Raw genomic sequence first — 25,757 nt, forward strand, 5'->3', positions numbered from 1 at the left:
TAATGTTACACCAGCTATAATCCAAGTATTAAAACCAGGCCCCATCTGGGGGTCTTGCCAGTTCTTCATGCGGTCAGTGCTTAGGTGTTCCTCTAATGAGGTCTGCTTGATCCAATTCCAGTCTCTGTGTTATGTCCACACTTATGGTCGGTATCATTACGCTTCAAGGTACACAAGGAGGCAGCAGGGGAGCATACATGTGGGTTGGAGTAAGTCAAGAATGGCAAATGTGTGCTTGTAAATGTCTAGTAGCTACAAAAGGACCACCATCTATACCAGTGGTGGCGAACCTATGGCACGGGTGCCAGAGGTGGCACTCAGAGCCCTTTCTGTGGGCACTCAGACCATCCCTGCAGGACAGAGTTCACCAAACAGCACCAAATCCACCAAATCTTCCTGCAGTCCCAGGCAACTTAAGAAATGCTGCACTCAGTGCTATTTTAAAGTGACACTTCATTGGCTGTTTGGAACTGCGGGAAAAATGAAAAGGTGTTGTCAGAACTGCATTATCTTTGGTGGTCCTCCTGCTGGACCCTCCATTCTTCCAGTACTGAGAGACCCTTGAGAGAAGCTATCTGCCCTCTTTTTTTCAAGTGTATTGGTAGCCTTAGGCGGCCGATATAATTGAAAGATGTGGAAGAACAGGTAGCAATAAGTAACTGCTTAAAATGCCACATTGGCACTTCATGGTAAATAAGTAGATTTTGGTTGTATTTTGGGCACTCAGTCTCTAAAAGGTTCACCATCACTGATCTATACCTATTACACCCTGTATCTGAATGGCTATTAACCTCTATAGATCTAACATCAGAGTGGCTGCCCTTCAGCCGTTACCTTGCCCTAAATAAGATGTCCTATTGTGCCACTACAGTACAGTTTCCAAAGGGCCTCATATAGTACATGTCAAAACATGACATGTTTCACACTGCTCTTCAGGGGAGCTGGAACAATGAAAAGTTATTTTTTAGAGATAAGTCCATCGAGGCATCCTGTGACTTCATGTGATCAGATACATAAATGGGGCAGATTTTGCAAATGTCAGTGAGTAAAATACTTAGATGACGTCCCTTTGGTCATATGACATGATGTGCTGAAAGGCAAGATGTGGCATGGGGAGGGGCCGCTGTACTTGGCCGAGGACACGCTCCCTTCAACTCCTGCTTCATCTGGCTGTATGCCAGGCAAGATAACAGATAAAAGTGTCAGTTAGTTAATATGGCTCTAAAGTAACCTGTCACTAGCTGTATTTGTGAAAAATATGGTGACAGATTCCCTTTTAAACAAATGTTCATCAAATTAGCCCATTTATAAGTACCCTTAGAGGAACGGAAAGCCACTTTTGCCATTCAAATTTATGTTTAAATTGCTTTTTGTCAACTCTAACCTCTTTTCTCAATTTTTTAACACTGAATTATCAAAAAGGTGACAGGTACTATTGTAGTAGCTACTTCAGGCTAGGTAGCACAGGTTCAGAAGTGGTACTTTTCAGCCACATGTCCAAGTTTCTCAGCTCTGATTGGTCAATTCTCACTGTGTCATTGGAAGGCAGAGGTACAAGCAAGAGGATAAGCAAGAACATGGTACCTGATCCGAGCCAAACCATCACAAAGTAAGTTGATACTTTGCTATGTAGTGAAAAGGGAGCTTTGTTATTTTGCTTTTGTTTTTTTCTTCCATCATCTGCTCCTTTACCTAACGCTTCTTCTGCTGCAACCTCAGTCTGTACTGAGTTCAAATACCCCCATGACAAACTATAAAATGGTCTTATATTTAAAATGTTAGGCCTCATGCACATGACAGTATGTTCTTTTCTGTATATACAGCTTTATTGTGGCTGTAAATACAGGACGTATTGCAACCATATGGTAACGCATTGCACCATATCCTAGGAACCTAGGATCCTCCCACAGGCCCAGGTCTCCATGGAAACTGAACGTATAGACAGCAGCATGCGGTGCACAACCATATGCAGTACCTATTTACCGTATTTTTCTGATGATAAGGTGCACTGGATTATAAGGCGCATTATCAATGAAGGCCTGCCAAGACGTCTAGGTGCATATATAAGGCGCACCGGATTATAAGGCGTAGGCAGTGTCTTGATGGCTGCTTGGGTTAGAAGGGGGTCCATGTGAGCGGCAGATGAAGAAGCCCCGTGGTTCGCACTATGGCGCCTGTTGTTTGCACCCCGCGTGGTCTTCAGATCCCGCTGGAGTTTTGCTGTGAAGGGGCCGTCTCAGGTAGTGGGGACCCATGTAAGTAGTGTCCGCTGCCCTCCTCCGACTTGCCTCCTTCAGTCACTGCCAAGTCCCCCCCTCTGGTACTAGTGGCCATGCAGGGTCGCGGCTGTGGCTCCGGTTACTCCATGCTACTGCCCTGCTCCAATGCACAGAGGGGCACGTTGTTGTTATCGCGGTGCCAAGGCACCGGTGTAGAGTATTGTGCCTGTCTACAGTGTGGGCAGGATGTTGGCAGGATAATGCTGGCGTGGCCCGGAGCTCTTGTTAAACACGACCATTTCATATATAAGGCTCACCGGACTTATAGTCCGAAAAATACGGTAGCTCGTATTTCCTACTTTCCCTTTAACTTCTATGGGAGGTACGGAATGGAAATATGGTGGAAATGATCTATATTTTTATACGTCCCCCTCAAATACCGTACATGGTACATGGATGGGCATATTGGCCATTGGAATGCATGAGGCCATATATACGACCGTTTTAATAGCTCTCTACACGTGCGTGTGCATGTGGCCTTCAAACAGAGGGGATAGGGAGCATTTCTTTGTGTGGCAACCTACAATATTACAAAAATATTCACATGGGACTGTATTTCACTGTATTTATTTTTTTTGCCAGACAATCCCTTTAATACCTTTTCTGCATAAATCTTACAAACAAAAAAAGTGAAAATTCGATTATACCGCATACTTACTTGAAGTTGTGTTTTTCTTAGGTTTCTAGAAGATTAATCTTTCTAATCTTTTATGACATTTCGTAAAAATATAATTTTATAATTTTTTCTCTAAAAAGAGCAAAATAGAATTGGATTGAAGATACAATGTGCCCTTATATAAGAAAATAAAATCTGTTCACCGAGACCTCATTTTAATATTCTTAATGTGTGTATGAAGTAACGTCAGTCGGCAAGTCATATCCCTTGGCACAGATGTTACAGAAGCGCTGCACCACATAGGACACAAACGCGGCATACAAATGAAGATCACAATATGTTTAATGTGTCGAATACAAAAATTGCATCATTTAAAAAGAAAGATTCGTTTCTATCAAAATACTCATTTTTAAAATCTTTGCCTTCATCGGAAATCATGGTATTGCTAATTATAATAATGAAGTGTACAAATCAACATATTAGGCACACATCCAGTAGAAATCGAAATTCGGAAAAAAAAAAAAAAAGAAAAAAAACAATTGTCCCCAAAAGAGATGTCTGTATCTACTACATAATCAACAATTCATATGCTGGAACAATAATTCAAAATCGGGAATGTTTAATTACGAGGGTATTAAGACTTTGTATTCTGTAGCTCGTTATCATTGTGCAAGAAGGGGAATGTTACAATTATAACGGATATGGCATATAATGTATGTTTACATCCTCTGAGTCCTTCATAGCTTAATCACAGCATTGAGATGGATAACACGGTCTAGTCTGCCGAATCTTCTCCCGATTCCGTAGTTGGAGTCAAGTTGAGATAAAACAGGGCATAGAAAGCCAGCAGAAGTACCAAGAAAGCAACAGCAACGAGCAATACCTCCTAAATAACGAGACAAGAAGAAACATATTATAGGACATCAAATGCCTTTACATCCACGTTTGACCATTATTATGAGGTCTCATAGTATTTTAGTAGTTAACATTCTTTAGTGACAATGAGGTCCTGAATTTCAGTTTACCATAACCATGGAAACATACATTTTTGTTTTTTTAACAAAACGTTAATGTACCTTTTATTTTAAGGAAACTACCATATATACACTATCGTATAAACTGACCCGAGTATAAGCCGAGACCCCTAATTTTAACACAAAAAACTGGAAAAACCTATTGACTCGAGTATAATCCGAGGGTGAGAAATGCATTGGTCACAGCCCCTCCAGTATATAGCCAGCCTGCCCCCTGTAGTATATAGCCAGCCAGCCCGCCCCCTGTAGTATATAGCCAGCCAGCCCCCTGTAGTATATAGCCTGCCAGCCCCCTCTAGTATATAGCCTGCCAGCCCCCTCTAGTATGTAGCCTGCCAGCCCCCTCTAGTATGTAGCCTGCCAGCCCCCTCTAGTATGTAGCCTGCCAGCCCCCTCTAGTATGTAGCCTGCCAGCCCCCTCTAGTATGTAGCCTGCCAGCCCCCTCTAGTATGTAGCCTGCCAGCCCCCTCTAGTATATAACCTTCCAGGAGCACGGCGCCGATCCTGGGGCCGCAATGTATGGAAGGGGACCTACCAGGGGAGGGGGTAGGGGGGCGTCAGAAGGGGAGTACACTTTTTTTTTTCTTGACATTTTTTGTGCTGAAAACTCAGCTTATACTCCAGTATATACAATATTTTCGCATAGTTGACATCTAAGTTACTAATAGTAGAAGAGGAAGAAGATACAAAAATGACCCATGACTGTAGGATCAGACTTGCATGGTTGTTTGTGGAGACACATAGGTTTCCGTAGCATGGCAACACAGAAGTGACATGGAAACACTTACATATTATACCAATATTTTGAAAAGTTTATACAACACGTTTTAAAGAAATTTAATGCAGAAAGAAAAGTTAATGTAGTTGTCCAGGTTTTAATTATTATAAAATATATGAATGGGGGGGGGAGAGGGGCTTGAAAAATAATAACATGCTTATACTTACCTCTCTCTCCAATTCATAGCAGTATTCGAGCTAGCACCGCAGCTGAATTGGGTAAGTACATGCATTTTATTATTTTTCAAGCTGACCCAGCCATATATAGAAAAAAAACAAAAAGAAACCCGTATAACACCTTTAAAGGTGCAGTTCACATGACAAATCTTTGATCAGATTTTCAGATTTAATAAAACGCTCCTAAATCCACCATTGAATTAAATCTACCATGAAAATCCATCATGATAAACCAGGGACACTTACTCATAGATCCAGTGACTGTGGTAATCATTGTATCCATAATATTGGTTATCCATAGCCTGCTTCCTTCTAAAATCAACTTTTAAAATTATGCAAATGAGCCTGATGGGGTGGCCTAGCTCTGTGATCTGGCTTTACAGGCTGTTACACTGTCTCCCCCTCCTCCCACAGCACTGAGAATACAGCAGGAAGTGTTCACTGCACAAGTGCTGCGGAAGCAGGGGGAGGGTAACACAGTGTAAAACCAGCATAGCCTGTAAAGCCAGATCACAGAGGGCCTAGGGTTGATTTTAGAAAGGAGGAGGCCATGGATAACAAATATAGAAAATGACCACAGTCATGATGCCTGGATCTATAAGTAATGCAAATGTTATGGAAAAATGGACATCCGTGGATAAAAATGGAAATAATACAGCAAGCTAAAACTGATGGGGGATTAGCCATTCCGGAACTTCTGCACACGAGGGACCTAGTGGACGTATAGTAACTTGTATGACGGGTGTGTGACCCCCTATAGCAGCTATTGAGGGAATCACAGAAACAATGTCTACAATACAGTGTCCAACATTATTATTAATATCTAAAGTGTGGTCCAAAATGAAAGGGATGTTAGTTGTGGAAGGCCACAGTGTATACTTTCCTATTTTGAGTAACACCAAACTTCCTCAAATGTCCCGGATGGGGTACCGGGGTATACGATTTTTAACTTAGTTGTCAGATGGAGAGAACTTTAAGTCATTTGGACATTAAGACATTGGCCTCAGCTTTGCATGGTCAAACCTTCAGGTAGACTACCATGTCTCTTGTAAAGGCTTCCGAAAGGAAATCTTCAAATACATGTATGATGTACTAGGAATTCAGCTGTTCACTCAAAAGCTTCCATTGTCTACAATACATTAAAACACTATGGGGCACATTTACTAAGGGTCCGCATACCGCATTTCCATCGGGTTTCCCGACTATTTCCGGCACATTGAACAGGGGTTTTGGCGCACGCGATCGGATTTTGGCACAATCGTGCCAACTTTCATGCGACACAAATCGGGGGGTGTGGCCGCAAGACATGCACTCACATACACCGGGAAAAAGAAGGTGAACTCTGTGGACCTCAGCGGGGAAGTGACACATGCAGGATATCGGGCGCACAATCTTTGTGAATCGCACCAGACTTCATCCTCGTTGGACGACGCACCTCGGGGATCGCGACAGGACCGGGTAAGTAAATGTGCCCCTGTATATTGGACATTATTGGTTATTTAGATGATATCCCAGTGTACTGTGTCATGTGAATGGAGACCTACGATACGGATATGTCCTTTTTCAGTAAATGCAACTAACAGAAAATAACATTTTGCAGGAGAATTTTAAAATCCCAGAAAATATCTAATTATTTTATGAATGTCTACGCAACCTGTGATCACAAAACACACAAATACACACAAGATCAAGATATTCTAAATTAATTTTGCATAAATTTGACTCAAAAAAAAAATTAGTAGAGAAAAGAACAACCGAACAACCTTCAAAAACACCATTTGCAGTTTAACCAGGAACGGATAAAAAAAAGAAAAAAGAAAAAAAGCGAGGAATGAATAATTCATGGCATTTGTTTATGTTCTGCTGGGATTTTCTACCTGGCTGTTCATGTTTTAGTGCTAATGGCATAAATTTGCTCAAAACATTCCAACTGTAACATACGTTTCTCTGAGGCGTCGTCTTGATTTTGTATTGTGACAAGTTTTTTCGATAATTTCACTATTTACATTGCCCTTGTGTGAAATAAATGCACAGTTGCATTAAAGAAGCAAATTATGAATATTTACTTAAATTAAACAAAAAAAACAAAAATACAAAATACAACACAAACGATTAAAAACATCTTAACGGAGAGAGAAATGTGTGTTTTCATTGCAACTAGGACACTAATTTTTTTTATTTTTTTAAAAACACAGGTTTCATTTATTTTCCTTTTTTTTTTGCACACAGCTGTTCTTGCCGGCCCATCTGGACACAAAGCTACTAATCTTAAGAGGATGTAATAAGCAAGTGACACACAACTGTAGGAGCCATCTGCTTGTGAGAATGGACAGCAGACCGGTGCAGTGCGCTCGCTATTCTCAACCCACATAACGAATGGCAGAGCAGCTACATGATACAGTGCGGACAGATGTGTTGTCTTAATATGCAGGCAAACACACGTACAATAAACAACTTACAAAGCGACACTTAGAAATAGCACATATTCCGCAGGACGCTCACGCAGCTACCAAATGTTAAAGGCTACTTTTCGTTTCAAAGAATCCAGAATAGTCGTTTAAAAATCGACCGTTCGTGCATGCAGTCCTATATGTCTCCATGGTAACAGACTACAAACAAATCCAGTTTGATCTTTCAGATACAGGTTACTCTCATCTGCTTTGTTTTTTTTTTTTTTAAACTACACACAGTTATCTGAAAAAATGTTGCTAAAATAATTGAAGCAGGCAGACACCCGACTACAGAACCAGATTATAAACAAGGTGTATACACTCACCGGCCACTTTACTAGGTACACCTGTCCAACTGCTCGTTAACACTTAATTTCTAATCAGCCAATCACATGGCGGCAACTCAGTGCATTTAGGCATGTAGACATGGTCAAGACATTCTCCTGCAGTTCAAACCGAGCATCAGTATGGGGAAGAAAGGTGATTTGAGTGCCTTTGAACGTGGCATGGTTGTTGGTGCCAGAAGGGCTGGTCTGAGTATTTCAGAAACTGCTGATCTACTGGGATTTTCACGCACAACCATCTCTAGGGTTTACAGAGAATGGTCCGAAAAAGAAAAAACATCCAGTGAGCGGCAGTTCTGTGGGCGGAAATGCCTTGTTGATGCCAGAGGTCAGAGGAGAATGGGTAGACTGGTTCGAGTTGATAGAAAGGCAACAGTGACTCAAATCGCCACCCGTTACAACCAAGGTAGGCAGAAGAGCATCTCTGAACGCACAGTACGTCGAACTTTGAGGCAGATGGGCTACAGCAGCAGAAGACCACACCGGGTGCCACTCCTTTCAGCTAAGAACAGGAAACTGAGGCTACAATTTGCACAAGCTCATCAAAATTGGACAGTAGAAGATTGGAAAAACGTTGCCTGGTCTGATGAGTCTCGATTTCTGCTGCAACATTCGGATGGTAGGGTCAGAATTTGGCGTCAACAACATGAAAGCATGGATCCATCCTGCCTTGTATCAACGGTTCAGGCTGGTGGTGGTGGTGTCATGGTGTCGGGAAAATTTTCTTGGCACTCTTTGGGCCCCTTAGTACCAATTGAGCATCGTTGCAATGCCACAGCCTACCTGAGTATTGTTGCTGACCATGTCCATCCCTTTATGACCACAATGTACCCTGTAACATCTGATGGCTACTTTCAGCAGGATAATGCGCCATGTCATAAAGCTGGAATCATCTCAGACTGGTTTCTTGAACATGACAATGAGTTCACTGTACTCAAATGGCCCCCACAGTCACCAGATCTCAATCCAATAGAGCATCTTTGGGATGTGGTGGAACGGGAGATTCGCATCAAGGATGTGCAGCCGACAAATCTGCGGCAACTGTGTGATGCCATCATGTCAATATGGACCAAAATCTCTGAGGAGCTTCCAGCACCTTGTTGAATCTATGCCACGAAGAATTGAGGCAGTTCTGAAGGCAAAAGGGGGTCCAACCTGTTACTAGCATGGTGTACCTAATAAAGTGGCCGGTGAGTGTATGTAGTCTACAAGAATGAAGACACTTATGTCTGCAAAAACAGTATGAATGGGGTATAGCAAGGTATTCAAAACTATTAGCAATGAGCCTTTCCTTTCTAATGTTGTATAGTTAAAGCGCAACTCTGATATTTAAAAAAAGAAAATGTTTAAAATAAATTAAGGAGCTTTTGGGATGTAGAACAAATTTGCTGTTTTACTTTTATTAACTATTTCAAGTAGTTTTTTTGCTATGCTCAGTTTAGGCAGTTCTTGCAGTAGTGTTCTCCTTTGGCTGTGCTGCTTATGTCCTTGAGAAGAAAACAGACAAGATTCTGAATGCTGGAGGAAAGGGACTCACGGCTGTGGGGTCAGAATTGTGGAGTTGGAGTCTGTGTCAATATTGGTGGAGTCGGAGTCATGATAAAATAGACCAACTCCACAAACATATAATAATAATAATAATAATAATAAATTACAAATTTCCTTTAAATGTCTATTTAAATCTTCATCTAAGGATTTAGGCCAGGAGTTGCTCCAAGGGCCATATTTTAATACTGCTCAACTTTAAGGGGCCACGTCAATAACCAGCACTCTAGATGCAACAGTAACCACAATGCAGCACAAAATGTACCATACACACTAAATTATAAATGCTGCAGTAGAGTAATTAACAACTCCCAAATTGTATGTGGCGGCATCAGGACCTGGAGCAGAGCTGCACCAGAAGCAGAGGACCTGGTAGCACTACAGTACTGCTGACAAGTATTTACCACTCCTGGGGGTGCACTGCTGTGTCACTGATGCATACAACTAGTGTCAGGACACAAAGTTGGTCGGCAGGAGAGGACTAGGGCGTAGTGAGTTCTTCTCAGCTGCAGTCACTGCTACCAAAACTCCTATAGCAGTGCACGCTTCCACTTATGGAAGCGCTCATAGGACTGTTAGCAGAGTGTGGACCTGTTGGTGCGGGTTGTGTACCCTTGATCTCTTTTTAAGTTGAGATTAATGGGGCTGCAATGTACAAGCAAAGAGTGAAGCTCCTCTGTTACAAGGTATAAGGAATCAGGCACTGCTAGAGTGACCAGGAAAACAGGACTGTGAAGTTGTGAACGCGGTGACCATTTTGGTGGAGCAAAATTCTCCCTCTCCCAACTTCTGCTCTACAGACACTTTGTACATTGCAAGGAAGCGGTAAACCCTTAGTGCTCACACAACACACTGGGGCACATTTAGTAAGGGTACACACTGCGCATTTTTGTCGCACCGCATTTAAGTGGGGTTTTTGGCGCACGTGATCAAATTTTGTTGCAATTGTGTCGACTTGCATGCAAGACAAATCGGGGGGGCGTGGCCAATGGACAACCCGACTGATTCGGACTAAGCGCGGGATTTACAATTCAAATTGTGTTGCAAGACAATGCACTCACATACACCAGGAAGAAGAAGGTGAACTCCGGCGGACCTCAGCAGGGAATCGACACATGCAGGAAATTGGACGCAGGATCTTGAAGAATCGCGCCGGTACTAGAGACTACCCCTGAGGAAGTCTCCAGTGGGAGACGCAACGCTTGGCGAGCCCTCCACCCGCTGATCATTGTACCACCGCGTTTTCGATGCTGTCACCGCGTTGCCTGGTATAACGCCAGATTATCTGTAATGTATACTGGGGATTTGCCTTGATTTTCCACCACCTTTGACTTTCATTGGGGATACTTGACCTATTTGTTTATGTGGTTAGGCACCAGTTTATATGTTTCATACTTCTATGGCAGCTGGATATATGTAAATGCACCTTTAACTTGTTCACATTTTTGGAGTTGGTCTGGGTTTACTTTACCCATTCAGAAGGTGTTTTGTTGTTGTACTTATCATAGTGCTAATAACAGGGCATATAATTCTATGTACTTTGGTACAATTTTAATTGTTTTTATGATATTGTCTGTGTTTGTATTTGTTTATCAATAAAATTTATTTGGCTTTTCGCATAGTTTTGACAGTAACACACCGCTTTGCTTTTGTTTGATTGATTTATTTTAGTGTGTTGATTACATTTATACCTAGTGTATACTATGGTTGTGCAGGGTTTTGCTTTTTGATTGTGTAGATGCCCTTTAACCCCTTAACGACTTGGCCTTTTTTAGTTTTTTCACTTCCATTTTTCACACCCCACCTTCAAAAATCTATAACTTTTTTATTTTTCCACATAAAGAGCTCTGTTATGGCTTATTTTCTGCGTAACAAATTGCACTTCGTAGTGACGGTATTTAATGTTCCATGGCGCGTACTGGGAAGCGGGAAAAAAATTCCAAATGCAGTGAAAATGGTGAAAAAACACATTTGCGACGTTTTCTTGTGGGCTTGGATTTTACAGCTTTCACTGTGTGCCCCAAATGACAGGTCTACTTTATTCTTTGGGTTGCTACGATCACAGGGATACCACATTTGTACAGGTTTTATAATGTTTTCATACATTTAAAAAAATTAAAACCTCCTGTACAAAAATTTTTTTTTTTATTTTGTCATCTTCTGGCGCTAATAACTTTTTCATACTTTGGTGTACGAAGCTGTGGGTGGTGTCATTTTTTGCGACTTTTGATGGCGTTTTCATTGCTATCATTGTTAGGACTGTGCTACCTTTTGATCACTTTTTATTAATTTTTTTATATTTTCCAAAATGGCAAAAAAATGTCATTTTTGACTTTGGACGCTATTTTCCGTTACGGGGTTAAACGCAGTGAAAAACCGTTATTATATTTTGATAGATCGGACATTTTCTGACGCGGTGATACCTAATGTGTTTATGATTTTTACTGTTTATTAATATTAATATCAGTTCTAGGGAAAGGGGGGTGATTTGAATTTTTAGGTTTTTTTAATATAATTTTTTTTTTTTTAACTTTTTTTTACTTTTACTTTAACTATTTTTCAGACTCCCTAGGGTACTTTAACCCTAGGTTGTCTGATCGATCCTACCATATACTGCCATACTGCAATATGGCAGTATATGGGGATTTTACTCCTCATTCATTACAATGTGCAATTCGGGCCTTCGTGACAGCTTCGTGAGGCCCGATGCTGTCATGGCAACGGATCACCGCTCCCCGTGACGTCATCGGGGAGCGAAGATCCGCGCCAAGATGGCGGCGCCCATGCGGCGCCATCTTTTTGAAGCCTCCGGCAGCATTGCCGGAGGTGATCGCGGTGAAAGCACCCGCGATCGGTGCTAGCACCGATCGCGGGTGTTACCGGTAAGCCTTTGCTGCAATATGCAGCAAAGACTTACCGGCTATGGAGAGGGCTCGGCCCGCGAGCCCTCTCCATGCACCGGGACCCGGCGCGCGCCGTAATGTGGAGACACATTACTTTTGCTGGAAGTAGATAAGACGTAGATAAGATCTGCATGCATGCAAATAAATGAGGGATCAATTAATATTATCCAATTTGGGTATGATACTGTATAAGTGCACCTAGCATACAGTAAATCCTGGTGTGGTGCACTTTAAATGGTTTAGGTATATAAGACTATGATTTACTTGTGAATATCTCTGAGGTCACCTCCCATGGTATATGTTGTATCAGTATACATTTTACTGAAAGGATATAAAAGATCCCCTTTAACAGAATGTGGCCAGCGCGGTGTCTCAGTAGTTAGCACTACAGCCTTGCAGTGCTGGGGTCCTGGGTTCAAATCCCATCCAGGTTAACATCTGCAAAGAGTTTGTATGTTCTCTCCGTGTTTTCGTAGGTTTCCTCCCACACTCCAAAACATACTGGTAGGTTGATTAGATTGTGAGCCCCATGAGGGGAAGGACTGATATGGCGTAATCTGTGTGCAATATATAGAGAATTATTATTATATTAGTATTATGTGTCCTATAATAAAATCTTCACTTTATCGATAAATCAAAGCTTTTTATTTGTACAATTACCGTACGTGTCCTTCTAAATGTCCAGGAAAAAACTGAAACAATCCTAACTGTGTCCATGGAGTCCAATTGTTTCTAATGTAAAACATATGACTTCCCTATTATTTCCCAGTTATCACAATGTTTCCTACTTAATGTACTGTACAGCCATGGATGTTTTTAGCAGAGAGTTAATACAGCCAGAGGCGCAGTGAGTGCGGGAGATAAGCCGTGCTTCTTCCCATCTCTACATGGCAGGCGTGCAGATGCTCCAGCCGCGAAGCTGCCACTTGTGATGCCAAGCAACCTGCTGCTTTGATATCCATGTCGCCTATGCCAATGCATCCACAGGGGAAATGGTATAATGGCACACACTGGTTGATGATGGCAATCAATCTCAATTCTCTTTTTCTTTCCAAAACACACAAACTTGGATCGGACATGATCTTGGAAGAACGCCATAGAATCTCCCAGAGCAAGAGTGATTAAGAAAGAAAGAGAGATAAGAACTGCATTTGATTGCTTTCAAAATGGAAATGCTGGTGAGGTGTGAACAACCCCTTCATGTCCAATCTCTACACAAGTCATATATGAATTCTGCCTTGATAGAGTAAGTACACAAGACATTCTGTCAACTGGTATTTGAGAAGTAAAGCTGAACATCTACCTATTATCCATACTCTATACTTTATCAAAACCTGTAAATATACTGTATATATTTTGCTTTTATTTCAGAAATGAATACAGCAGTGATGATCGTGAGCTTCAATAAATAATAATAGAAAAGCAGCTTATCTGTGTCATTTGCTGCTTTTTTCTCCTGTAGTTAGCAGTGTATCTGAAAGCCCACTGAAGCCATCTGCTTCAGGCAGATAAGGGGGCTAATCATTAACTTGTTCCACACCTTGATAATATTTAAAGAAATTAGACTATCTGGATACTGCAAAAAGTAAAGCCATTAGACACTTTATGAGGTTCCTTTTGTCAGGAGACACACGACAGAAAACCAATTTAAACAATTGCATAAATAAGGAAGAAAGGCAGAGGAAAAAGAAGGGCACAGAAAAAGATTTCATTAATAAAGTATATTAACTTGTTTCTGACCGCCTGTTGACTTCAGCAGGCGCAGGTGCGGAGTCTGTAGCAATGTAAGTTTTCTTCTGCTCCCGCACTAGTCGCATGAGCAGGACCGGGTCTCCAGGTGTCTCTCAGACCCTAGGGAGATGCAGTTTATTACCGCTTCTCTCTTCTCTACTCCTCACATTATCGCACTGCTGCCAGCTCTAGAGGTCACATGACCTCAGCCCTCAAAGGAGGTCATTTCCCCCTGTAACTGGGGCTCCAGTTACAGGGGCAATAATGTTAAAGAAGAAAAAATGTAAAAAGTAAAACTTTTTCCCCACTTTTAACCCCCCAAAAAACAAAAAATGTAAATAAAATGCAAAGAAAGAATAATGTATTGAGTTTTACCATCCCTATGTGTCCCAAAACAATCAGCACAACATTTTATAAGGCAGCATGTAAAAAAAAAAGTTATGGCCCCCCCATGTTCGAAAATTTGCTAAAAATGCCCTGGTCTTTTCAGGCCGTGTCACCAAGGGGTTACATTTTATTATTACTGCTAGAAAGTTTACCATTAACCCACTACAAGGGGGTTGGGGGACTCAGCGATAAGGAAGTTATCACTTCTTTTTGAAAGAGGAAAACTTGATGTGGCACAACATAGAAAAGATGCTCCAGAACATAAATTTACTTAATCAGACAGGTGATTCTTAAACAAAAGTCAACAAAACATTAAAAGTCTAAGGGTCCAAATGAAGGATCAGTGTTTAAGAACTTTCCAGGATCGGACCAGAATTGTATGTTGGCATTATTGAGGAACAGATAGATACCAGCTCACCCATTATATATTATGATTTACAACGGTAACACAAGGTTAATTGCTACAACACAAGCACATGTGACCCAATTAGTAGTACAACATCCTAATGAAGAAATCACAAGTTTTAATTAGTTACTGTAAAGTCATTTGCAGGCATTCATTTTTATTTGTTTTACAGATAAATATATGGTTTGCTATTTAGTCATTCTGTGCGGTTCCTCTGACATTATTATCGGGAACGGAACGATTCTTTGGGGAAATTAAAAAGTTTTAAAATATCAACAGCAAAAAGAAACTCGGTCGCATTTAATGCTGCATTAAACTGACATAGCAATAACATTCTAATGAAACATACTAATTAGTACAGGCATAAACGTCTATGGCCATGGTGTGCGCAAAATAATATTTTTATTAGGATTATTATTAATGAATCTCTTTTGAATTAATTCCTTTTGGTCGTATAAAGCATCTGTAAGGATATAGTACATTAGATTCAGTGTACATTACCGTTTTGGATAAGAGTAGTGGGAAACCAAATACCAAAAGGTAGAAGGAATGAAGCCAGGAGCATCAGAGTCCAATTACTCATTTGCATATCACTTCATAGCTGATTTTCTGGATGACGACACTACACTGGCCCATAATAGTAACATAAACTAGAAGGTCTATCTACTTAATAAGACACCAGTTGTGGTAAAAATCAGTGTTGGCCAATCTTTTGAATTTGGTGTGTCAAAAATCATAAAAAAAACAAACAAAAAACGAGCATAACTTGGGTGTTGTGTCACTTCTACAAAAATCCATAATATTGTGATATTTGTGGCTCTAATAACAAAAAGTTATATTTGTAATGTACTTATTAATAAAGATTTTGGAAGACATTTTAAGATCATGGCGGAAGTGTAAGAAGCACAGACACCTGAGATGACTCTCCTATCCCCCTGTAGTCACTGGAATGGACCTTGGTCCAGCCGTCTGCCACTGGCAGGGCAGCGAAGGGACACAGGTCTAGTGTTCCCAGCTGCCTGGTTGCAAGTTCACAATAAATTTAGTGCAAGTGGGATCTCTGGCTGTATTGCCTAAGCTATGAGGGGCAGCAGGTGGAGGAGTGGGCGCGGCAGGCCGGATTGTAGGCACTTGCTGAATCCAGCGACTTTTCCCAGATGAGGTAGGATCTGGTAAAGAAGTAAACGCTGTGCAGCAACACGCTGGATACATCAAGAGGCTGGAGCACCAACATATGATAAATACCCAGCCTTCCCTCACTAATGTCCAGCAGCAGCCTCCCCTCACTAATAAAATGTCCAGCAGCAGCCTCTCCCAATAAAAATGCCCAGCAGCAGATTCCTCTCATCAATGAAATGTCCAGCAACAGTTTCCCAAACTAGTAAAATATCCAGCAGCAGCTTCCCCACTCTAGTAAAATGTCTAGCAGCCTCCCCTCACTAGTAAAATGTTGAGTTGCTGCTTCCCCTTTACTAATGTCCAGCAGCAGCTTCACCTCACTAATGAAATGTCCACAGCAGAGCCCCACTCCAATCAAATGTCCACATTAATGAAATGTTCACAGAAGAAACCCCTTAAAAAAACCTCTAAAAAATACTTATCTCCATTTTCTTCTCCCCGTGGCCTGAGGCAAGTATAGAATGTGTATTCCACGGCCCGGCGATTTGGTTCCGCTGCACTAGACTATGGACTTACTGGCTGTCAATGGGGGGATTTTAAGACCTTTCCAAGACCTTCAATATATTAAGTGTTCCACAAGCGCAAGACACTGGTATATAGAGATGTAACTTCTAAGAAATATCTATATATCACTACATCATAGTTTTTTTTAAAAATATATTTAATTATTTCTACATATATTAGTTATCCATGGGCCCTCAGTGCTGTAGCTTCACAGCCAGTTAGAATGAGCAGAGCAGGTCTCCCTTCCCCCTACACTTCATGCTACTGCTACTTTAAACAGGCAGAGGGAGGAGCGTGATACATGTTCTGGGGCATGGAGTAACCGCATCATGGAGCTACGTTTGCTCCACTCTCTAACAGCCCTCCTCCCCTGGTGTCTTCAGCGTGCAGCTGCTGCAGGAAGCCAGAGTTACAGTGCATGAGCATAACTTCGCAGATCAGTGCTTGCAGCCTCATAAGATGGGATAAAAGATTTCTTATGTTCGGGGGCACTAAACTGTACAATAGACAAACCTGCCACCGGATCTACCTTATTAGGTAGATCCGTGATGGTAGATTTGCTTTAAAGAGAACCCGTCAGGCAAATTAACCCCCTAAACTAAATATATATTCATAAACTGCCATTAGAAAGCATTGCCCCTATCCCTTCATTGTCCCTCTACATGCCTGTAAACCTAAGCAATGAGGTCCTAAAGCTGTATGCAAATGACCTGTGAGATGTCCAATGAGTCATTATCATATTCAAGCTGTGCTTGACTGACAGCCTTTATAATAGTGTAAAGGCTCCTCCGTGTGCTTGCTGGTGGCCACGCCCCCTGCAGCCTGTGTGTGTATAGGAGAGATACAACAGCTCCAGGCTGCAGCCATGTTATAGCAGAATGTGTCAGGTACTTGTGTAGCCGATGTCTGTGTCTCTCACATGTGTATGGTAGGAGAGGGCAGTTCAGCAGATAAAGCACAGACACTAGCAATGCTTTACTATACATTACTCACAGACATGAGCAGGGGGAGGAGAGAGGAGGGGGAACAGGGTGACATCACCGCCTCTGACCATGTGACCAGCATTTTTTACATAATAAAGAAAAGATTTTACAATGATTAATGTATGAAATGACTAGATAAAGGCTGGGATGGATCCTTGTGAGCTGCTCCAACAGGTAGAGGTGACAGAAATAGTGACACAGACCTGATGACAGGTGTGCTTTAAGTAAAGGTACAATAAACTTGTTCTATGAGATACAAAACTTCAGTTGGATTCTAGGATGGTTGAGGTCAATGTAATTTGTCCTGCCCGAGGATTCTCGGACAACTATCCATTAGTAATAGATAGAGAAGAGGTCAGCCGGGCTGCGGGTTTTAATTGTTGCTAAAATGCTTTATTTAAAACACTGTAGCAATTATTTATCAATCTGCACAAGGATAATGGAAGGAATGTTCTAAGTATGGAAAGAACACAAGAGATTAAGGTTTTGCTAAGTAGAAATATATACACATATGAGTTTTTAACTTGTTTAGGGTTTTCGGGAAAGGTAGATGATACATTCAGCCACCGTTCAGTCCGCCATAGTTATCATCAGAGAAGAGAATAATAGGTCATTAAAGCAATAACCATTGAAATCAATTTTTAATACATAGCACAGTCTTGGAGCATACAGTGTTCGGAAAGAATAGATTACCAGAACAATACTTTAATTTCTGGAAACAATATGGGCATAAAGTTTAGAGGTTGAATAGAAACGTTGCCAATACCTCAATGACTGCTGGAAGGAGCTGGATGAAGGGATTCATAATAAAATTATTTCCAAAATTTGTCACACTACACCATGTCTACTAGTCAGAAAATGGGAACAAACTTATTGTAGTTGGCACATTAAAACTCATTTTGCTAAATAGTAATATTAGTAATAATAATCTTTATTCATTTAGCGCCATCATATTCTGTAGCGCTTTACAAATCATAGGGGACAAATACACATAGAATACTATATGTGACACAAGAGCTTTAAGTCTATGAGGATAAGGGGGTGACAAGACCTTACAGTCTATATGGAAGAGGGGGTGACACAAGCGATTACAGTCTATGAGGAAGAATGGGGCGAAATAAGAGGTAAAAAGCTTATATAATGGTTCAGCCTTTCTTCATAAGGGAATAGAATAAAATATAATATAATAAATAGAGGTGCTGCTGCTTGACCCAGTCATCAGCCGCCATCTTATATACCAGTGATGGCGAACCTTTTGGAGACAGAGTGCCCAAACTACAACCAAAACCCACTTGTATCCCGCAAAGTGCCATCATAACAATTGAAGCAGTAACTTATTTATCCCTACTGTATCACAGGTTTTAATCGTATTGGCGTCCTGAGTTCACCAATACAATAGAAAGATAACGTAGAAATTTGGATTGTAGCTTCCCTCCTGGGTGCCCTGAAGAGGAAGAATCAGGAGACCCAGAGCAGGAGCTCAAATGACAATCCATCCCCATCCACACCTTCTCACTCCTCCTCGGCTGTCTTGGACTGCAGGAGGAAGCCTTGAGTCGTATCTGGCAAACTATGTGTTGATGTGAAGGTCTGGGTGCCCACAGAAAGGTTCGCCACCACTGTTATATACAAAGTCCAGGGTGAATGGGACCGCAGAGAAGCCTGAAGCTTGGTGTTTGCTGGATAACAGATGGGAGGAGGACACAGGATGGGTTAGTAAAGAGAGTTAAAACTTGCAGTTAACGAGTGTGATAGGCTTTCCTAAAGAGATGAGTTTTGAAGGCAGGTTTCAAACTTTGGAGGTTGGGTGTTAGTCTGATAGTCCGGGGCAGAGTATTCCATAGAATGGAGCTCTAAAGAAGAGTGCAGCTGTAAAAAAAAGTCTTGGAGAGGTGAGTGGGTGTCATGGGTACTCTTGCGACTCCCCTCTCGGGTCGCGGGCGCACCCGTGTGACTCCCTGTGTCCCCTCAGTATTGCAGGCTCACTCACCTGTCCGTGATCCAGCACTGTGTGATTTAAGCACTCGAGATTTAAAGTGCCTTTGTGTCTTGTGCCTCTGAGAAAGCTTTGTTCCTGATGCCCTGTGCTTGTGTTCTGAATTCCCGTTGTGACCCCAGTTCTGTCCCTGACTATGCTCCCTTGCTGCCTGCCCTGACATCTTACCTATCCCCGACTACAATTCTGCTCAATAACTCTGTACTTCGCCTTGGCCGCCAACACAGACAAATTCGCGCCTGTGGAGCGACCTGGTGGTACCATGCAGCAACAAGTCCAATCTGCTTTGCGACAGCCTCTGGTGAAAACCGGGTACTGAGACTCCGTTGCCAGGTGTCGGCTTACATCATCGTCCGCAGTGGTACAGAGGATCCACTACCACTGATCCTGACAGTGTGAGGTTCGAATTAAGGTAGAGATTATTCTGAGATCACTTTCAGATCAAAGAGCACGGGTTGGGCAGTAGACGCAGTTGGAGATGATAGGTAGGAAGGTGTAGCATTATGCAGAGCTTTGTGGATGAGGGTTATGATTTTAAACTGTATTGCAGTGACTGGCATGAACTGGAGGCAACTTTGTTGCGTTTGGTCTGAAAGAGGAGCCTGGCTGCTGCATTAAGAATAGATTGGTAAGTAAAGAGTTTAGCGAGTGGAAGACCAATGAGTAGAGTTACAGAAGTCTAGAATAGTAATTTATGTGTATACACTTTGAAATGTAGTTTTTTTACCTGACATACGTGCACGGTAATTTCCTTTACATAATTTACTTACTATATAGAAACACAGTGGCCACTATATAGGGTATGGTTAAGACTAACACACAAATGCGATCATTTGAATGTAAAAGTGCTTGTTCAGGTCGGCAACTCAGATCCATAATGGAAACTTGCTATAATAAAGGGCTGTATCTACCCCATAGAGAACAAAACCCATGTCATCCATGTAGTTTGACATTAAATCCCAACTAGACCTAATCCTAATGGGATCCTAATCGGATATATTGGATCAAACTATTACAATATTTCAGAAGGAAAAAGAAATCTGACTTTTGAGGACTAAATCCTCATGCAATAGTATTGAGAGTTCGATTTAGATATATAGCAAGATATATATATATATATATGCAAGATTACATGGTGTATTACACGGGCCAACTACACGGTGTATTGGACGCTACTGATTGTCGGAGTACCCGTTTCTTTATATCACCACAGATCGATAAAAAAAATTAATTCAAGACTAGGGATAAGTGGATTTGTTCAGGTTTGGGTTCACCAAGTTTGACCAAACCGGACCTGAATGTTGGGTTTGGGTACCTGAACTTGAATGTGCATCTCCTCTGGCAACACCAATGAGTGTTATCCTTTAAAATGGCGGTGACAGTCATTTTCCCAGTGAAGTTCGGTTTGCGTATCTAAACCTGAAGGCTCAGCCTCACTGGTAACACCAGCGTGCGGGGCCGCCACCGATTGTGGGTGTTAACACTATAAATGTTGGTGGCGATTGGGTGCTGACATTTACCCTGGGTTCATCACTCCCCAAAGAACTGATGGCGAGCGATTATTCTTGGGTAAATGCTGGCACACACGTGCCACCGGCATTTATAGGTTGCTGAAGGAGTTGAACCCGAATTCCGAACCCGCTCATCCCTAAACAAGACTCAGCTTTGTACACAACTTCTGCTACCTTCACATACTCTTTCTTTCAAATTTTTTTTTTACTTTTATTATTTCACATTGAGCGAATGCCAAAAGCAACAGCAGCAGCAACGTAAGAACTGTAAAGGGAGAAGCAATGACACAAGTATCCTCCGGTGTAAAGCTTTGCCTTATCCTCTACTTTTATCATTTTAAAGGGCTTGCAGAATAAAGCCGCGCTTGGAATATAAAGCGACGGAAAATAAAGAGAACATCAAATCTGATTTAGAAAGAGAAGAAGTGAAAAAGAAAAGAAACATAAGGTTAATGATACATCCTTTAACAAAAATGGCAATTTCCTTTTCCTCATTAAAAACTGACACACGGCACTAACTGCAGAGATTATGTTGTGAAAACATGCTACATCGTATGGCAATGCTTGATCAAGATCTGCAGTCAGGATGAAAAAAAAGAGAAAGCGCTGTTTCATGATTAGAATAGCAAATACTGGAAGGAACCCAAATCCGTCATCTGGCAGCGGAGCAGCTGGTACAGCTCGGTAGTAATACCTTGGCATTTCCTATTAGCTAGAACTTGTAAAAATTGATTTTTCATCTGCCACATACAAGGGAGATGCTCTTCTGATATAACATATTTTAATATCTTTTTCTAAATAAAACATGTACAATTGCAGACAATGTGTCTGCCTGGTCTACTAGCTGCCAGCTTCATTAGTATGGATAGATGTCGGGCAACGAGTAATTGTAATCCCGCTGCATAGAGGGAAGTTCATTTCTTGGATTATCCGGTGGAGCTCGTGGCATGCACATATCACACAGGTCGCTCAGTGAAAAATGATCCGATCAAGTGCCGACAAACCATTCTCCGCCCCTGTGACTCATTAGGTCATTTGTAGAGGTCACAGTAATATTTTTCCAGAAGGTGATAATACTCCTCTTACTATTATTTATCAGTACAGGCAGTCCCCGGGTTACGTACAAGATAGGGTCCGGAGGTTTGTTCTTAAGTTGAATTTGAATGTAAGTCGAAACTATATATTTTATAATTGAAGTTCTAGACAATTTTTTTTTTTTTTTGCCCGAGTGACAATTATTTGCTGTAATAGGAACAAGGATTATCAATAAAGCTTCATTACAGACTGGGACTATAGTAAAGCATCCAGAGAGCTCTACCAGAGCTTATACTCGGGTATATGTTGTAATTTATTACTATTTGAGAGTGGGGGTAACTAATAAAATTAATAAAATGGGGCTTCACTTAGCAGGGTACTGCCTGTACAAGTGTCATAGACAGATGTCAATGCGACCTCTGTTTGTAGATATCAGGGCTGTAGAGTCCGTAGGCAAAACCTCTGATTCCAACTCCTCAATTTCACTTCAACTCTGACTACAGCTCCAACAAAATGTTACTGACTCCACAGTCCTATTTTTCTGGTCACTCTAGCAGTGCTTGAGATACGTGTGATAATTCATTCTCAGTGCTTTATTCCTCTAATCTATAGCAGAGGAGCTTCACTCCTGAGCATGTACAGTACATAAACTACAGCCACATTCATCTCAACTAAAAAGGGGGATCAGGAGTACACAGACCGCGCTGAAAGGCCACATGCAACCTATCAAGCCATAAGTTATGGTCTGCACCCTGCTGACCAATGAGCCTAATGAGTGCAATGAGCACTTCCAAAACTAATGTAACATAATGATGGAAGCTTTCATTAGTGCGGGAGGTGCAGCAAGTACAACTGAGAAGCTCTCACTGCCCCAGGTCCTCTCCTGGCACTCAACTCTGTGTCCTGAATCCTGACACTGGTCGAGGTCAGGACCCAGAGCAGAGCGCCCACAGGAGAGGACCCAGGAGTGGTAAGTGGTTGTCAGCTATACTGTACTGCTCTCAGGTCCTGAAAAACAACCAGCATGGATCACAGAGCAGAGCGGCACATGGAGGATGCCAGGAAAGGAGAGGATTTTTTTGGTCTACTCTGGGAGGTCTCCAATATTGTCTTCTATTGGGAGTCCTGTATTATTGACTAATTATTGGGTCTCCGGTATTATTGTCTGCACTGGGGGTCTCCAGTGTTATTAGTTATATCCTCTAGGGTTCCCAAGTATTGTCTTTTATAGGGTCACCAGTATTGTTAGTCTGCTCAGGGGGGTCTCCAGTATTATTATCTGTTTTGTGGTCTGCACTATTATTGCAGTATTTGGTTTCTCGGGTGTTATTTATTGCTGTACTGTGGCATGTTTTCTGGGGTGGCATTTTGTCCTGTACGGTGGTTGTTGGCGCATCTAGGGTGCTGATTACTGATGTGGCCCTTCAAAATTGAGTTGGATGACAATGAGGTCCTTGGACCAATAAATGTTGCTCACTCCTGGAAATTTCTAAATTTTGATAATTATAGGTGTGTGGAGTCGGTCCATTTTATAGCGGTCTATGCGCTCTACTGCTTATTACTAATTAAGAGTGTGCCCCCGGCAAGCATCCACTAGTAACATTGCGTAAGTTAGCCCTTCAAATGCCACCAACCTCATCAGGGAACAACCCTTCTAGGGAAAATGACACCCACAAGGTGGCTAAGCTGGCAGCATTTAAAAACTTAATTATTGCAATAAGTGCCAGGAATGGGTGGTGGGAGTGGAGTCCGGATGCAGTTCGGGTGCGCTCAGTACTACTCATGACAGGTTCCCTTTATGTATCAGTACCAAGTTTTCAATGTTCTCGGCAAAAAAACTGTTGTCAAATCAGCCTTACTCGAGTCTGATGTCATTAAGATTCTTGCAGTAAAGCTGGGATTTGGATGTTTCCAGTTCAGAGCAGATTGTGGATGACATGCTAGTAAAGAAATAAAGCAAATGGCAACATATTGCCTTAAAAATATTCTCAATTTCTAGTGTCTGATCACAATCTCTGACCTTTCTAGCTATTGCTGCTGTCTATTGTAATAAGGGCCATTTATTTCTGCGAGACAGACACAAATAGTCCAGAACAATACTGCACCAATGACATAAAGGCAAATGGAGCCGTGGCCACACGTACACATCTTGTTTTTGCAGTCCGTGTTAAGGATTTATTTTGGGAGGATTCCAAATATATTGTTTAAACTCTTCGCCGCTGAAGGTGGGAGAAGTAGATAACTTCATTAGTGGACAGTGGTTGGCTGCTGCCTATGTTCAAGGTGTGGCAAAAAGTTTGGGACAGTTGACTATCTTGCGAGATACACATCAAATCGAAAAATTAAAAATATAGATGTCAAAAATTTTTTTAAATCTACTTAATGATACCAAACTCAGCCTCCTACCCACACCCCCTGGTGGTGGGGCAAGGAGGAACTTTAAAATCCTAAATGTGAAGCTTCATTTTTTTGCAGATTTGGATTCTTCAGCAATGTTCCCATTGGCTAGATTTTGAAAAATATTTGACACATATACTTTAGTTTTTTGATCCAATGTGTATTTCACAGGATATACCACTGTCCCTACCTTTTTTTTTACACCCTGTATATGGACAGTTACATCACTGGGTAAACACCCACATTGTATGTTCAGTGGAGGCCAGGGATGGATTTTTAGCAATGTCTTCTGTGCTTTTGCTGATCCTGGCCTTCCTGCTGTATGTAACATACACTGAGCTGACTGAGACCAGAAGGAGGCCTCCAAGTATATGTACTACGGACGAGTTCAGCATGTACGTCGGACGTGGAACACACGCTTACTACTCACTACTAAACTCTATTCAAATACAGGAGTCATTTATTCTTTGTACACTTATATATTCAAATCTCCTTAAAGAAATGTAAAAAAAAAGTAAATATCTTGCATCAGCTTTCTGTTATATACATCACAAAGATCACAAATAAAGAAACCATTGCAAAAACTCACAAACAAAGTAGAAATACTCAGCTTCGCTTCTCTTCCGACATTCTTGACACGCCTATAATTAGAAGCTGGGGGAAAGGTGTCCGGCGCTCCAGGCTGCTAATTATGCACGCCCCAGCACCTCCTTCTCCCATGCTGGGAGTATATGAGAAGATGGTGACATCATGTGAGGGCGTGCATAAATATCAGCTCGGAGCGCCGGACATCTCGTCCCCATGCTGCTAATTTATTACTTTCTTTTCTAGGTAATCCCGGCATGTCAACACTAGATGGTTGATCCCTTTAATGGTTATATAGCACAATAAAGTACAAACACAATGGATGGCATTTATCCCCTCTTTGGTTTTTTGTACTATATCTGTACACTTTTTTTTGCCTCAGACAAATAAGTCTCAAATCATACAAATAAAAATGAAAATGTAGCAAAAGAAACCAGACAAAGTGGTAATAAGTCTCCCGCAACTAATCGCAGAGGCAACTAATTTCTTTTTCATGGCTGAGTTACATTCGTTTTACTCAGATGCCCGCAGACTATGAACCATGGGTCGTCCCTAAAACAATTGATCAAAGTAGGACTTCATTTACTTGTTAACAAATCAAGCAAAGGGTCTAACAATTTACTTGTATCAATGTATTGCATGTAATGTTACTATCTGCTTCCATGTGAATAAGTTCTACATCTGTAAGATTTATTTTTATGATAATAGGACACAAATATTGCAACTTCTTCAGTTCCCTCTATTAAAATGACAAGAGGCAGTGACACTGGTGTTTGCAGTATTTAACACAAGGGCCATAGACATAGACGTGCCTTAGAAATCCATTGTGTGTAGTCATCGGAGGGTTAATCGATGCCTTAAGTAAAGCAGCGCATGATAAATATTTTAGGCACAGACATTCTACTCGGGGTTTGAAG

General features: G+C 41.5%; 1 protein-coding gene across 5 annotated transcripts in view; it reads right to left on the reverse strand.

The window, feature by feature from the left end:
- Window positions 1-3,219: 3,219 nt before the first annotated feature.
- TRIQK (triple QxxK/R motif containing) overlaps window positions 3,220-25,757 on the reverse strand; it is a 328,700-nt gene continuing 306,162 nt past the window's right edge. For all 5 annotated transcript variants that reach the window (XM_072151536.1, XM_072151534.1, XM_072151533.1 and 2 more), the window contains one exon: window positions 3,220-3,781. In XM_072151536.1, coding sequence (XP_072007637.1) covers window positions 3,671-3,781 — 111 coding nt within the window. In that variant the 3' untranslated portion in view covers window positions 3,220-3,670. The remainder of the gene's footprint in view (window positions 3,782-25,757) is intronic.

Source organism: Engystomops pustulosus, chromosome 5 (assembly GCF_040894005.1).
Source record: "Engystomops pustulosus chromosome 5, aEngPut4.maternal, whole genome shotgun sequence".
In the NCBI taxonomy this organism is placed as follows: domain Eukaryota; kingdom Metazoa; phylum Chordata; class Amphibia; order Anura; family Leptodactylidae; genus Engystomops; species Engystomops pustulosus.